At 38.1% G+C, this 16819-nt stretch overlaps 2 protein-coding genes across 2 annotated transcripts in view; one reads left to right on the top strand and one right to left on the bottom strand.

Annotated features, from left to right (window-relative positions):
* The window catches only part of LOC134796016 (fibrosin-1-like protein), a 323185-nt gene that overhangs the window by 28628 nt on the left and 277738 nt on the right, over window positions 1–16819 (top strand). The window lies entirely within an intron of this gene.
* On the bottom strand, window positions 10756–15777 carry LOC134796001 (glutaryl-CoA dehydrogenase, mitochondrial). Its single transcript, XM_063767902.1, has 2 exons — window positions 15765–15777; window positions 10756–12254 (listed from the first exon to the last, which is right to left on the bottom strand). Exon 2 carries the CDS (start codon window positions 12191–12193, stop codon window positions 10919–10921), a length of 1275 nt encoding a protein of 424 aa, XP_063623972.1. The 5' UTR covers window positions 12194–12254; window positions 15765–15777; the 3' UTR covers window positions 10756–10918.

Here is a 16819-nt window from a genome sequence, read left to right on the forward strand (position 1 = left end):
TTGGCGTTCGGTCAATATTTCGCGCGCAAAATGCCACCTCCGCTCGCATACCGGCAGCCACAAGCCTGCGCTTGCGGCTGAGGGCTTTTACTTAGCATAAGGGTGTCTTTCGGGGCGCGGGGAGCATGACGAAGGTTGGAGCATATACTGCGTTATAGACTAGTTAGACGCACTTTCAACCATTATAAAAGTTTGTTTGCGTTTAATACGACGTCCATACAAAATAAGAAGAACGTATAACATTTATACGTTTCTAAAGACTATTATGGTGACGTAAAAAAGTTAAGTGATACTAGGCTTAAATGACGTATGAGACATTTAAACAAAAAAAAATACTATACGATTTTTTAGACTAGTATCAGATCTAAAATTTTGCTAAAGATCCTAATCTTAAAGCGCGTATAGCGTCTTTTACGTATTTTTAGCCTAGTTTTTGGCTTATACGTTATTTTAGGCTAGACATGGTGGATAAGATTTTACGCAAACCAGAGCGTAAAAAAACGTATAGCTGCATATACGTTGTTTTAGCCTGGCTTTGTCAAATAGTCGCTTTTTAGACTAGGAACGCTTAGAAAAATAGTGCAAATACGGTCTTTTTACGATATTTTTCTCGAAAACTAAGCCACTTATCGGAAAACGGGCCAAAGTGGTCGATGCATCTTGATCTCTACATTACGAATATCACAAAAAGTCAATTTTGGCAAAATGTCGAAAAACTGCCTTTTAGCTTAGGAGGGCAGTACAGGTATAGGTACTTATTTATTTATAAAAACTTTATTGCACAAAATACAAAAAAAAATGTACAAATGGCGGACTTAATGCCTAAAGGCATTCTCTACCAGTAAACAAAGATGTAATAACAATGGTGCAAGAAGAAAAGTAAGTGAATTTAATTTGAAACTATAGCAAACAATTGAAAATCATAATAAACTATACAATGCACAAATAAAAATATTAAAATATATACAGTTAATATACTACTACATACTTCACAAATACATATTAAGTAATATATTACTTACCGTTGCGTAGACTTATATCCTGCACGCAATATTGCTAATGCGGACGCAACTTTATCGGGCATAGTGACGCAGCACGTTCGAACGCAATGTTAATTAGTAAAATGCAACGCGTCGCATCCAGAATTGGTTTTGCGGGTGTCAGCCGTTTTCAATACAGCTAATGAGAACGTAAATATTTCAGCGACATTTTATTAATAGCTAGCCATGCGTTACGTTCACCCGGCGAGACAAAAATGATATTGTTTAGTCGTTATTGAGACGATAAATAACATTATATTCCCGTTTTTGTTCGATATATTTTGACATTGGAAATGTCTTTTCGTTCGCTCCAGTATACGGTCCGATTTCACGAAAAAGTGCGATCCCCTTATATCTCGGAAAGTTGTGAAGACATGATATTAAAAAATAGGCTCAAAAGACGCATAATCACGAGAGCTGTAAGGTGCAAAAATAATTATTCGAGAAAGTCAAAAACAAAAAAAGTTATGGTCGAAATAGTGAAAATAAAATTAATTTTTTTCCGAATTTTTGATTTTGGTGCTCGATAATTTGGAAACGAAGAATGATATCAAAAATTTGAGAAAAACGGCTCTGGACAATTTAGTCAGCTACAATTTGAGCCTAAAACAAAGACGATCGGGTTAAGGGTTTGCCCTGTAGCCTAACCTTAAAATAGTCAAAAAGTCAGAACGACATTTTTCACAGGACATTTATGACTTCATGTTTCGCAGAGTTCGTTATCGGTGTTTGTTGTGAATTATCGGGATTATGACGGCAGAATAACACTTGCACTGCGTGGGCTTTCAAAATCGCTGCAGATTTTTCTTGGTCTAACTCTATCTATCCTGTTTGAGACGGGCGTAGATAACGCACTATTCGACAATCTATGCACCACACCACAAGGGTGGTGGAAATAGAAATAGAGATAGAGATAGAGGGAGAGGGAGAGGGAGAGGGAGAGGGAGAGGGAGAGGGAGAGGGAGAGGGAGAGGGAGAGGGAGAGGGAGAGGGAGAGGGAGAGGGAGAGGGAGAGGGAGAGGGAGAGGGAGAGGGAGAGGGAGAGGGAGAGGGAGAGGGAGAGGGAGAGGGAGAGGGAGAGGGAGAGGGAGAGGGAGAGGGAGAGGGAGAGGGAGAGGGAGAGGGAGAGGGAGAGGGAGAGGGAGAGGGAGAGGGAGAGGGAGAGGGAGAGGGAGAGGGAGAGGGAGAGGGAGAGGGAGAGGGAGAGGGAGAGGGAGAGGGAGAGGGAGAGGGAGAGGGAGAGGGAGAGGGAGAGGGAGAGGGAGAGGGAGAGGGAGAGGGAGAGGGAGAGGGAGAGGGAGAGGGAGAGGGAGAGGGAGAGGGAGAGGGAGAGGGAGAGGGAGAGGGAGAGGGAGAGGGAGAGGGAGAGGGAGAGGGAGAGGGAGAGGGAGAGGGAGAGGGAGAGGGAGAGGGAGAGGGAGAGGGAGAGGGAGAGGGAGAGGGAGAGGGAGAGGGAGAGGGAGAGGGAGAGGGAGAGGGAGAGGGAGAGGGAGAGGGAGAGGGAGAGGGAGAGGGAGAGGGAGAGGGAGAGGGAGAGGGAGAGGGAGAGGGAGAGGGAGAGGGAGAGGGAGAGGGAGAGGGAGAGGGAGAGGGAGAGGGAGAGGGAGAGGGAGAGGGAGAGGGAGAGGGAGAGGGAGAGGGAGAGGGAGAGGGAGAGGGAGAGGGAGAGGGAGAGGGAGAGGGAGAGGGAGAGGGAGAGGGAGAGGGAGAGGGAGAGGGAGAGGGAGAGGGAGAGGGAGAGGGAGAGGGAGAGGGAGAGGGAGAGGGAGAGGGAGAGGGAGAATTCGTCATGATGAGCACATGGTAGAGCATTACCCAAGATAGCTGATGCTGAACCCTGGTAGTACCTATTGGAACTCAGGTTTGGTGCAACATAGACAAACGCTGTTATGGTCATCTCTCGTCGCGTCAAACTGCTGTCAAGAAAATTTCATATCTTGCAGCAAATGGGCCGCTGCCGATCACCACTTCTCGAGTTGACTACGGATTTGCCGTGTAATAATTTTCTTGTACTTTGAACATTAATATATCCTGCTTATTAATCGAAAAATTAAATATGTACCTATACTTATGCGCCACGGCGACAATTATTTAAACTTGGATACGCGTGTGGAAATTTTGCAATTTGTTTGTTCACATGCGTTATGTCCAGGATACTTGTGTTAGTCTAAGAATAAAATAATTATCATTCAACGTTGTAGTTTTATTTTGTAACTTTTTCCTTATCCAGACTTTCTCGTCGCTCAGCGACAATATTTTTTCGAATTCCGTAGATTCATTTCCAATGTGCTCGATAGTCGTGTGAGGCACGAAATCTGTGAATTTTTTTACTATAGACCCGGCCATATATAAAAGCGCTGTATTTTTTTGTAAGTATGAATATTTATAAATGGTCATAATTATATCGAAGTACCTACTCTCTTTGTCTTTCTTGTTTTAGTTTATAAACTTAATGTAATTTGTTATTTGAAAAAAAGTTGATTATGAGTACCTACTTAATTATAACCACGGAATAAGTAGGTAATAGTATTGTCATACACAACGGACACGCTACACTTTTCGTACGGTCACGTATAAAAATACCAACACATAAATATATAGGGGAATAAGGTCGTGTATACCTACATATTTTTGGCACTTCGACCGTATTGATTTTCAGACGTGACTGTAGTATGGTGTGTCCACCTGCGATCATATATAACCATGGATACCGCCTTTAGGAACATTACCGTTCAAATTCTCGGGCCAAATTAGCACACATACACAATTACGCCTACATTCAAATAAGACGACGCGTTTACAGAGCCTGTAATCAAAGCTGGTAAACAAAATAAGAGTCATCTTTATTACACTAATGGTACATAGCTAAGTGTAGGTGAAATGCATATAATGTCAATAACTACCAATCAGCGACATTAATCCGCTAATAACCTTCTTGCTGTACGTACTGGCCGCTGAGATTTCGCGGTTCATATTTGATTAGAATATGACTTGGACAGGGATAGGTTTATGCCATACAGTGAAGAACCAGTCAAATAATTCACGTATAATAATTTAATGCAGATTAAAAGATAACTAGTTAAAATGTTGTTATGACATGACAAACTAACTCAACATAAGTAAATATGTCATTGTTGTATAAATGTATTCCGCTATAATAAGTATTTTGTATATTTTATAATCAATCTGCATGGCAGTGCGAAGTCACGTTCAGGTATAGTCTGTCCGTTTTTCTAAGATCAAGTACGCCATAGTAAATGTATGGCGAACTTGATCTTAGAAATCGGACTGGCTATACAGTCTGCAAAATTTACATGGGTACACGAATCGGGTCAAAACTATTTGAACAGGCGGAGTCACAATAAATCCCCACTTTCAGTTCAGAATATTTTATATGTATATAGCCGGTCAAGCAAGTTTGTCAGTAGAATAAGGTGCAAAATTAAAATTTTGTATAAGACCACAGCCGTTCGCGCGCTTTCATTTTCTAAATTTGCCGCTCTTATAATATTTTAAACTTTCGCGTTTTGAACACATATTAACTCACATTATACGAAACGAAACTGATTTACGTCGGTAAATCAAGGTAATTGAATATAATTCGCGTTAGACCCGTCTATAATGTGAGTTAATATGTTTGCCGCTCTTTTCTACTGACGAAAATGGCTTGAGAGAGAACCTACATATATGTGACAGTAGAGGGTGGATTCAAATGATCAACATTTTCAGATAATGTGTGTATTTGTTAAATTAATTCAGTGAAAGCATGATAGGAAAAATGTATGTATCTACATATAGGAGACCGGGTATGATTATCTCACGGGTTATATCTCATGAATAGAACATATTCTAGATATCTTGCCAGGCATCCACTCAATTTCATGTCTCTCTAATTGGACAGCTTTTTTCCATAGTTCTCTGCGAATAGCATCTTGTGGGAATCTGAATGGAAAGTAATGTAAAATGACAATACCAAATTTGATTATTAATTTGAAATAACTAGGTTAGCAAGCTGAAGTGGCAATGGGCAGGCCACATTGCACGCAGAGAAGATGGCCGATGGGGTCGAAAAGTGCTCGAGTGGAGACCACGGACTAGCAAGCGCAGCGTAGGACGTCCACCCACAAGATGGACAGACGATCTTGTTAAGGTCGCCGGAAGACGCTGGATGCGGGTCGCTTCCAACCGGCACGTATGGAGGTCCAAGGGGGAGGCCTATGTTCAGCAGTGGACGTCTTATGGCTGAGATGATGATGATGATGATGAACTAGGTAGTTTTTTTATAGCTCCATCTCATGAAATAAAAAAGGAAAATACAAATCTGTAAGAAGGAATTTATTACTACATTTATAATTATATACAAAATACCTAAACCAAACACAAGTTAATAAAATAGTCTACTTCATTTAGCATAACACCATCCCTATTATCCTCGCAATTTAAAAAGTCGTATGTTGTTATGAAAGTCGTATGCAGTTGTTACGTTTTAGCTTAGCACGGTAGTATTGAAAACAAATCGTCATGTTTTTTCCAAATTCTACTGAAGTTATCTGTTTACTACAAGTGAAAAGTGATTCCACTGTCCTTAGTATGAACTAAAATAACTTCAGCACCACTTCACGACACATGAAGATATTTTTAATTACAAAAAAACGTTGTTTTTATAAATCAATTTAGCCATTTGTCACTGACTGTCATCTCGGTCGTACTGAGATTGCCAATCGAGCAGTTTGTAAGTACCGCCTATCGCGGGGTAGTTTGCGTTGGGTCATAATTGAGCGGACAGAATACTTCCATGTATAGCATTTCGCTGGTGTCCACCCAGTGTCATAACAACCGTAACCAACAATCATGATCATCAGAAATCTGTCAGTTACTCGAAAGAGAGTGTCTATTCGTTTTTATTAGCAACATCGTATAAAAAAAGCATTTTCTGTGCATACTTTTCTAAGGCGCGATTACTTTGTAACGCAGGAATCTATCAGCCATCGGTTTTTATCGCCTCATTTAATTTGATGATACCAATTTCATGTGTATCAATACCTGTGTGATTACGCCTCTATAATACTTAATAATAAAAGCACAGAAGAATACTACATATAATTAGCTACGTGCTAGTAATCACAGATGGTTAACATACTAACGTGTGCACTAAAGTTCCCAACATATAACTTCGAGGCATAAATTAACTATTATCACAAACCAGCACGAATGCATAAAGACAGGTGGGCAAAAATAACCACCCAATGGCGGGGCCCTGCGGGGACAAGGAATAGAGGGAAGGCTAAAGAAAAATGGCTCGACGAAATCGTGGCTACAGCCGGGCAAGACTGGTCACAGAAAGCAAAGGACAGGAAAAACTGGCTGAGTCTGGAGGAGGCCTTCACCCGAAGAGGGGTCTCTACAAAATAATAATATATATTTTTTTTAACTATTCAAATAATTATTTTAAACTTTTTATGTACCATGTAGAGAATCAATAAAGGCTTTTTATTATTTTATTATTATTTATTATCACAAACCAGACGTACTACCTTAAGTTGAGGCTATACTGTAGAATAAAACCACAAAATGAAATACGATACGACTGCTATTCGCAAAAGTTATCTCAAGAAAATTGATTATGCAGACGAAGCTTAGTCTCCCTTATGAAACAAAAACATTTCTACCCCACAAAATGGATCTCCCCGTACGTTTGTACGGGCCACAATCTCATGGCCCGTTATTCGAAATATTTATTTTAATAATGCGATAAAACTGTGGGGTGGAAAAGTGGTTTTCTCTAAGACTCTATGACAGGTGGAAAATTAAGCTTCGTGGAAAATTTTACATTTCAGTTTGTTATTTAATCTGCACGTAGTAGTTTTTCAACCGTATTCTAAAATTAGACTAGTGTCTGTCTCAGCTATTCTATATAATACACACCGTAAAAATACAACTAAACAACATTGTTAGCTCAAAGATTGCTATGACGAATACAAATTGAAGTAAGTAAATTTGCAACCAACAAAAAGTACCTACACCTTTTATGTGCAAATATAAAATGGGTGATATAATTATTAGAGATGCACCGGATATTCGGTTACTATCCGGTATCCGGCCTATCCGGCCATTATTTTAATATCCGGCCGGATACCGGATAGTGATCTACTATCCGGCCGGATACCGGATAGTAACATTGCTTGATTTTGGAGTAAACAAAATTGGATTTAAGAAACAGTCACGGTCATAATCGTACTCGTTATTATTTTACAACAATTAATTCATTCCACAGACATGCACGCGCATTAATTTCGAACCTAGAAATGAGTCCGCGCGAACGTTCACTACGAAACAGGTCAAAATCTGCACAATGCGCACCTGTAAACCAAAATGTAGGTATAGTTCCGCCGGCCGAATATTCGGCGGCCGGATACCGTATATTCGGCCGATGGGCAGGCCGAATATCCGGTATCCGGTATCCGGCCACACAACTATCCGTTGCATCTCTAATAATTATGTATGTTAAAAATTAACTTTGACGCAAACTGAGTTTCTCAAACTTTCCATAAATTTACAGGATAGCCTTATTCATTTATAAATTAAATTGGCTAATTTAAATAGATTATATCGCGTAAGTATAGTAATTTTGAAATTCATCTACGTCATCACAAGCACTGGTAAAAGGCTCGCAAAGTCGGAATAAATTTCAAATTTATTTTACGCTTTATATGTAACAAAAATTACTATCACAGCAGATAAAGAGTACCTATATCTCCAAAAGTCATTAAACTTTAATTGATTTATCAACTATAGGTACCTAAATGTGTCAAATTGTGAACAATTGTAAAAAAACGTAAGTCTATGTCAACGACGAATCCGTTTAGAAGAGCACATTGCTTATCCTTAACGGTGATCGTCACGCATATAATGCGATACGTACTCCAGTGGTTGTTATGCGAAGAAATTGCTCGTTATCACACCACACACTTGTTTTGTTAGAGATACTCTATGATACTGAGCTCTGCGTTGGCTAGATATGGATATGCCACGATATTGTACATTAAAATTGTGCGTTGGGCATACTCGTAATTGTTTTTCATCGTATTTTCTCGGAACCGTTTGTATTTGTCATGCTACTTCTATCAACCTTAGTACTTTTTGTATCGAGACTGACTGAAATAGCAAGATGCGTTCGTACCACGGAAGAAAGAATGAGCGCGCCGCGCTCTGGAGGGCGATTTTTGAATTTTGATCGCTCGATTTCGTCACTCGAAAATCGGTGGAAAACGGCGAAATGCTAATTTTTGAAATACGAGCGATAGAAATTTGGAAACGAGTGGTAATTAACCATTCGTTTTCAATTCTAAGTAGAATTTAAATGCCTAGTAGTGGAGATATTATTGAACGAAATACACGAAAACGAGCGGTCGAAATTCAAAAATCGGCCCCTGTTCGTACGTTTACGTGAAAATACGAAGAAAGATAATTATGCACTACATCTGTAACTAGGGCTGTTAATTCGTTTACTAAATGTACATAACGGTGTGATATTATTAATCATCTATCTTAATCGATTATTTATCAGTAACTTCACAGTTCCTAGAATTCAAATGTTTAAGGGCGTAGCCAAGGTGACAATAGTTACTCGTTAAGTGCCAATCAAAACGTAACGACTACGCTAATAAAAAGTCACGTTATCGTTTCTATACATTATTACCTTAGTTTGCCTTCATTTTAGAACATACCTAATAAGATTGTACTTACCTATAGTTAGTTGGATGATTACTTTTTGGCCTTTTGTAAGTTATCTATCGTAACCTATATTTTTATAGTCATCAATGTATAGTCATTAAACAAATAAAAGCTATAAAGTAGTTCTTAACAAGTTATTACAAATTTTATTATTAAATCTGTTTTCATCTTTCGTATTTTCCGACAAAAACACATTATCATTTATCATAATAAGTATCTATAGATTATATTTTCAGAGGCATATTTACCCCCAACGCTAAACTACAATCTTGACTGATAGTGAATAGTAAATAAGGGAATTTAGTAAAGACTTTTTTCATCAATGAAATTTAATAGTTTACGTTTTACAGGTAATCTTTCTCTTTGACTGAAAGCCGTGCTCTATGTAGACCTTGTTTTAATCCACGTGATGGTGACGCTTTTGCGAAGTAAAAATGAATTCGTGGAAACTAAAAATAGGAATGATCCTTATCCATTTAAGCGTACAAGTAATCTCCTTTTTATTGTTTTACATTTGGTTCAGAGATGATACTAGATTAAAAATATTTGTTGCATATATATTACAATTTACTTAATTTCAAATCACAGTGTAGCAGTTCTTCATGCACACAAATATACAATCGCGTATTTTTATTAATTTACCTATACAATTCTTACGTCCCAATGAAGAGGGGAATCCTCCGTCGCGTTCCCCGTTATCGTCTTATTAAAATAAATATTCCGCGGAGCCCTGATATTGTACCGACTAAGGGCCCGATTCGGATTTTGAAATAGACATCTATTAGACATCTTTTAAACATCACCAAGATACGATAACGATATGTTTAAGATCTAACCTGTCAAATTTGACATTTGCGCGATTCTGGAGATACTGTTGAACGATTTCCACAGGATATGACTTAGAGATCCAATTCACATCTAATAGATATCTTACTCTATCTAACGTAAAAGTGGCATTGGTTGCCCGAATTGCGCTGCAAAAGAGAACTAGTTGATATCTAAACTATAACATATCTAGAATGGATCTAGTACGTGTCGTCTCTTGTGAATATATTGAAGTTCGAATACGGCAGTAACTCCCAGTAACTTCGCAACAACACTAAATCGCATTTGAAAAGGAAAAGATTTTCCCCCACGGCGTCTTCTAAATGGTGATTGTCTTGGAAACACAAATAACTTGGTGTAGATTGCAAAAAAAACTAGCAGAATAAGCTTACAAAGTATTTAATTACCGTAAAATGGGGTGACTATGTGCAAAACTGACATTCAAACCTCGACAACATTTTATTTTTACATATGCAAACTGAATGGTGTATACAATAAGTGTTCCGGACGTTTGTATTTTAGTTTTTATTTTATTATGGCTACTTCCATTTCATAACTTTGACGATAAACAGGAAATCCCACCTCACCCCGTAGTCCTTCGTATTTGGGGTGAGTTGGGTTTTCATACAAAGGTGATTGTGGAATATTGTTGGATCGATTTTTTTTATTATGAGTATTACTATAGCTCCATTTTAAATTGGAATACATTATTTTTGTAGCAGTAGCTTTAAAATCCCATCTCATCCCCCTTTCATCCCTTCTCTCCCCATTCGTAACCCAACTCTCCTCGCGAACCCTACTCACCCCATTTTACGGTATACTTATAATAAATTCACATACGAGTACGTTTGCAGACGTTTCTGCTTGATACAATATTTATTTCATTATAGTTTGGTTTTCTGTATCTTATCTTACATATATGTATTGTAACTTGAGTCATGTCTAATTAAATTACTGTCAGATTGAAGGAAGATACTTATTATAGCACAGGTTTATTAACTATTTTAAGTATAATTTTATGACATTTTATCAACTTTTAGACATTTTATTCCCATGTAAGAGTTCTCAGAAATTTTCTAAACATGGCCACGCTTTAAAAAAAATTGTTAGGGACCCTAGGTTTTGGTGTGGTAAAAACGGGCTAAATTATCAACAGTTGTTTGACAAAATAGGATTTATTGATTAACAATAACATAAATGAATGATTTAAATAAATATAAAATACTTTTAAAAAGAGTACTTTTTCAGAATCACATTTTCTTCCGACGCACGGTACGCCGCGGTACATTTATTTTAACAAAGTTAATATAAAATGCAGTTTAATAGAACGCTTGAATCCCCGTGATGCATCTACCTAAAATAAGCGCATGAATATCGTGAGTACCTTCGTAGGTGTTCACCGCTTCCAAGTTCATAACGTGTCTTATTATATGATATTCATCAGAGACTCCATTACCACCGAGCATATCTCGCGCGACTCTCGCAATCTCCAGAGCTTTGCCGCAACTATTACGCTTTATAAGCGAAATCATTTCTGGCGCCGCTTTATCCTGGTCCTTCAAACGCCCAACTTGAAGACAAGCTTGGAAACCGATAGCTATCTCCGTTAACATATCAGCCATCTTTTTTTGTACAAGCTGGTTCGCGGCGAGCGGTCTTCCAAATTGAATCCTATCTAATGTGTACTGCCGGGCGATCCGCAAACATGTCTCAGCCGCACCGAGGGCGCCCCAAGCGATCCCGTAGCGCGCGTTATTGAGACATCCGAAAGGCCCCTTCAGGCCCTCTACGTTCGGTAATAAATTCTCCTCCGGTATAACCACTTCGTCTAGCAATATCATGCCCGTTGTAGACGCTCGCAAAGAAAATTTACCGTTGATTTTAGGCGTGTCTAGACCTTTTTTGACTTGTGACCGTTCGACAATAAAGCCCCTGACTTTGTTGCTGTCGTCCTTCGCCCAGACTATTAAGACGTCAGCGATTGGCGAGTTTGTAATCCAAGTTTTTGAACCACTTAGTGTATATGTCTTAGTTTTGGCATCATACTTAGCCCTAGTGACTAATCCTCCTGCGTCGCTGCCGTAGTTAGGTTCTGTCAGACCGAAGCAGCCGACTAATTCTCCTTTGGCCATCCTGGGTAAAAACTTTTGTTTCTGTTCTTCAGTGCCATAATTGTATATAGCGCCCATGGCCAAACTGCTTTGAACACTTAAAGCTGATCTGTAGGCTGAGTCAACAGCATCCAGTTCCCTGGTGATCAATCCGTACGTAACATAGGAAACGCCAGCGCAGCCGTAGCCCTTAATCGTGCAGCCGATTACACCTAACTCCCCCATTTCTTTGTAAATTTCTCTGTGGAAGATTTCATTCCGGTTCGCCTCAACAACTCTTGGCAGTAGTTTTTCGTTACAGTAGGCCTTGAACGAGTCCCGAACCGCCTTTTCATCGTCGTGTAATTGTGCATCTAAATTCAGTGGATCCTCCCAGTTAAAAATTGTCTTCGCGTTATTTGAGCTTGTTGTTGACAGAGCACGAAAACTGCTCGTATTATTACATAAGATTGATAACAAGTTGGTAGTTCTGGATACTGCCATTGTAAACAACTTAAGTAGATAAATATACTTCACTTATTCACTATATACAAATTCTTATTTACTTTTTTTAAACTTCACTTGTTTTTACACGACTGCCCAAAAAAAGAGTGTATTGTTAACAAAACTTTCAATTTCACATATCTATTATGAACATAACCTCGCCAGTGACCCAGTGACAGCCGAAGTGAACAGCAGCTATATTCACACTACGGATACACGTCAACACAACGCCTGTTGTACAAGTTTAGCAAATCCACGAACGTGTTGCAGACGCCAAGACCCTTATCGCCTCGACAAACGATATATTATTGCTAAAACTTGTTACTATACCCGATATTTAAATAGGTACGTAATCAGTACGCTAGTGTGTGTAAATTATCTTATTTACATCATAGGGTTTTACATCGGTACAATTTTAAGTTTTAAAACGTTTCCATTGAGTTGTTTTTACAATGTATGTATATAATTTGTTTTGTTATTTATCTTTAATACTGACATATTATAACAAAACGTTCGAGATACTATGTGATAAAGTTTATTCACGGATAAATGTTGCTGAGGTACTATATAAGCTATTACATATATCTCTCAGGTAGGTAATTGTAGAACAAAAAGGAGATTTAAGTTTGCCAAACCAACTAAATTACATTATGATAATATCTTGAAACTATTCGGCATGTTTATAACACCAAAGATAAAGATAAAGATAAAGTTAAAGATAAAGATTTTTTATTTGCAAGAATACTTAATACTAAAATACAAGGTGATGTTTTGTTAAGTGGTAAGTATACAGTATTCGTCGCACACAACACAACGTACACAACGACATGCAAATTTTACAAAAAATATATCTACTAATTACTATAATTTATTAAATGTCATATAAATAATTAATTAATTAATAATAAAAATAGTTAAAAATAAATTAAATACTTTTCTCAACGTTTATTTCTTAATTCAAATTATAATCTAGGTATTCCTTCACGCTATAGAAGCAATGCTCTAACAGACAACTAGTTACTTTTTTCTTATATTCTATAGCGTTTAGTAGCTTTATACTGTTCGGCAAGTTGTTGTATAGCCAATTCTTCTCTAAATGTGATGTGTGTGTAATTTTACTGATTTTTTTTATTTATGATTTTTAAGTACATAGTCACACTATTTTGTATACCTACCTATACCTAATATATGTATACTTATACATTATACTAAATAAAACCTAATGTAATAAATGTACACATTTATTGTACACAGGGTACACCCTGAAAAAATAAGCAACACGCTGCATTTATTATGCTTTCCAGTGAGCAATAAAAATATGCTGGTTTAATCCTCTGCTTATTTTGTCACATTTCCCGCCACGAGGCAAGTACGAGCGTGGGGTAAAAAAATACAAAACAACTGTAGAACGCGGGGACAGCGGACAGTCATAGAAAAAACGTAGCTGTGAGAATTTTGATAAGATTAGATTATTGACTGGATTATTATTATTTACGAAAAAACCTTTACTCGTGATTTATTTGGTTAATATCAATATTCAACAATTAATAAAAGTTGAGTTGCCTATCACAGACCTGCATGACGATTTAATGTCTCACCATGTGCAGCCAACATCCGGACAGTTTACCGTGTAGGTACTTAATTCCTGAACCGATAATGATATTACGAGTATATGCTAACTAAAGAATCGACCAATTGCGAGTCGGACTCCTGTGGCCTATTTTATAAAGCTACAAGTTACAATTTACAAGCGGAAGTCTCGTTCTAACACATAGGGTTAGAAAGAGACTTCCGCTTGTAAATTGTAACTTGTAGCTTTATAAAATAGGTCACTGCTGTGACGCTCTGTTTGTTCTTACCTACCGAGTTTGAGTTCTGATGAGTGTCACTAGCTCCCTGGTAACGCACAGAGATCCGATACGACGGCACGGGCAGAACTATAAACTGAGTACTTAGTGACCGACACTCACGGCATACGTAGGTATAATGTATTCGATAAAATTTAATATCACAGTGAATGTTGACCCGCTCCGGGAATAAAGTTGGAGTCCCTAAAAAGGTTGTTAAACCAACTTCGGACACTGTGAAAGCGTTATTTTTGACATAAAATCATAAAACTCAGTAGCACAAAAGCTAGGAATAGCACAAAGCGCAGATAACGACTGTTACGAACGTACTTAAATAAACTTATAGATAACAATCGCACCGTTCTATTACGAGTAAATGGGTTGGTTCTATGTATGCTCCGTACAATGTAGATCCTCATAATAGAGGAGGGATGAATCTTCTATAAATTATTCACTCTCTATTTGCATGACAAACGAGCAGGAAAGGTCTTAGACCTTTAATGGTCTCTTAACAGTACCCACTCCATCCTTTAACACTCCAGGGCCCAACACTCTTTAATGGACCCGTGATTTTTCCCAGTCATATGCAAATTTGTGATTAGCATATATTTTATTCGGTCTAAACGACAGCGTTCATGATGTTATAAATTTCTTTTAGTCTTGGCTTTTAGGTTTCGGTAATTAGTATGGTAACGAACTTAGTGTTAATTAGAATAAATTACATAAGTATTCGAATCTGCATAACTATAAAACAAAGTCCCCCGTCGCGTCTGTTTGTATGTTCACGATAAACTCAAAAACTTCTGAAGTGATTTTCATGCGGTTATCCCTTATCGATTGAGTGATTCTTGAGGAAGGTTTAGATGTATAATTTGTTAACCCGTGCGAAGCCGGGGCGGGTCGCTAGTATATGTATGCGTTAAGACATAGGTATTTACCTACCCCTACAAGCTTACTAAATATACTTAAACTGAAATACTACTTAAATACCTATGTTCCTAAAAATGTAATCTTGGATTATGTTTTTTTTTATTGCATTGGTTTATTCTGATAACAAAGAAGTACCGAAAGGGGCATCATGACCATTGAACTAATTAGGTACTAGTTACGGGCCCGTAATATTACTTAATGCGAAACAATTAGGCAAATAGAACAATCATTTATATGGAAAATGGTTCCAATGCATCATTGATTATTTTTTGTCGTACTTTTCAGTAAGTATCTTTATTATAATTTGTCTAAAGTACCTACACAATTCATAAAATAAGAGTTTTAACATTACATAGCTACTTTTTGCAATCAAAACTTTAGCATTTGAACACAAAACCAAACAAGAAACCGGTAATTAGGGTTTGCACGACGGACCCGAAATGTATGGGAGGATCCGCGGATCCGGATCCAGATCCGGATAATTTCATACATTTCGGATCCGAATTGCAAACCCTACCGATAATGCATTGTTAAATAAGTTTAAATAACAGAATAACAGACAATTCGAAATTAGAATATCGGGGAAAGCAGCCGCGAATATAAATGGAATAGTCATGTTAGTAGCCTGTGGAACTCTCAAATAGAAGGAACTGTAAGTAAGTACCTACCAGGTAGGTGGCAGCGTCAAAGATGCTACCTATTAAATTGTTGGTGCTGAGTGTAAGCGGGTAGGTATTTAATATTTTATGTGTTGTCGTCCAAATTCTACTATTGAAGCAAAGCCCGATTCATACTCGTACATTGATTGCCTACCTAGTGTTAAGTGCGAGTTCGTAGCTTCATACATTTGCTAGTTGCGTTTCTAATCTCGCACTTAACACTAATCAATGTGTTAACCGGGCCTAATGAAAAGCCCAAACGGCTTATAAGCCTAATTTATGTCACCTACACAATTTGATAGATTTTAGCTAGACGTGTAATTATCATCACCATTATCATTCGTCTGATGGTTGGGGCTAACTGACGTCTTAAATATACATATAATCATTGGACTTTTTTTCATCGTCACCTATTTCAAAATCATGGTTGAAGAGTGAAGATAAAAGTCGATTTCTGTTAATTTTGTTGATTTTCACACTATGTTACTTAATGTTTTATTCACACATAACAGTAGCTTATAAGTCTGGTAACTCTTTTTTCCGGTGATATGCGCTGCAGAGTTTCGTAATCAGTGCTGTTCCGAGATTGGATTGTGTAATTTGATTGCACACCAATATGCCTCACAGAAAATGGTATGAAAACGGACCGTTCCCATAAAGGCAGTAACGACTACTGGCTGTTTTTGATGCAGTCGTGTATATTTATAACGGCTCTGTCACATTGACGCGGAAGCGTTCCGGAGCGGTGCGGTAGCAAGGCGGTGATGTCACATCTCCGCACGCAATCCTCGTCGGTTCCTCTTCCGCGTCAATGTCAGGCCTCCGTCACACGCTCAAGGCCACGCGCTATATGCCTACCGCTCGGCGTATCGTCGACGATACAAACGCCGAAGGCGCCGAACGCCCGCCTGAACGCTCGCACCGCACGTTTCCCGCGCTTACGCTTCGAAATGCCGAAACCACGTAATTATTGTGCATTAAATGGGTGTAAAAGTCAAAAACCAAAGGAAAAAGCCTATAATAAAGATTCATCTTTTTATGGCGGGCTGAAGGTCCCACCTGAAACGTTTAATAATTATATTGAAGGGTTAGAAAAAGTATTTTTAAATAATTTTGACGACGTAATAATTAAACGGCCTGGTAGCACCGTATTACAACTTTTAAAAACCGTTGATTTTCCGTTGCTTTGC

This window comes from Cydia splendana, chromosome 13, assembly GCF_910591565.1.
Source record: "Cydia splendana chromosome 13, ilCydSple1.2, whole genome shotgun sequence".
In the NCBI taxonomy this organism is placed as follows: Eukaryota; Metazoa; Arthropoda; class Insecta; order Lepidoptera; family Tortricidae; genus Cydia; species Cydia splendana.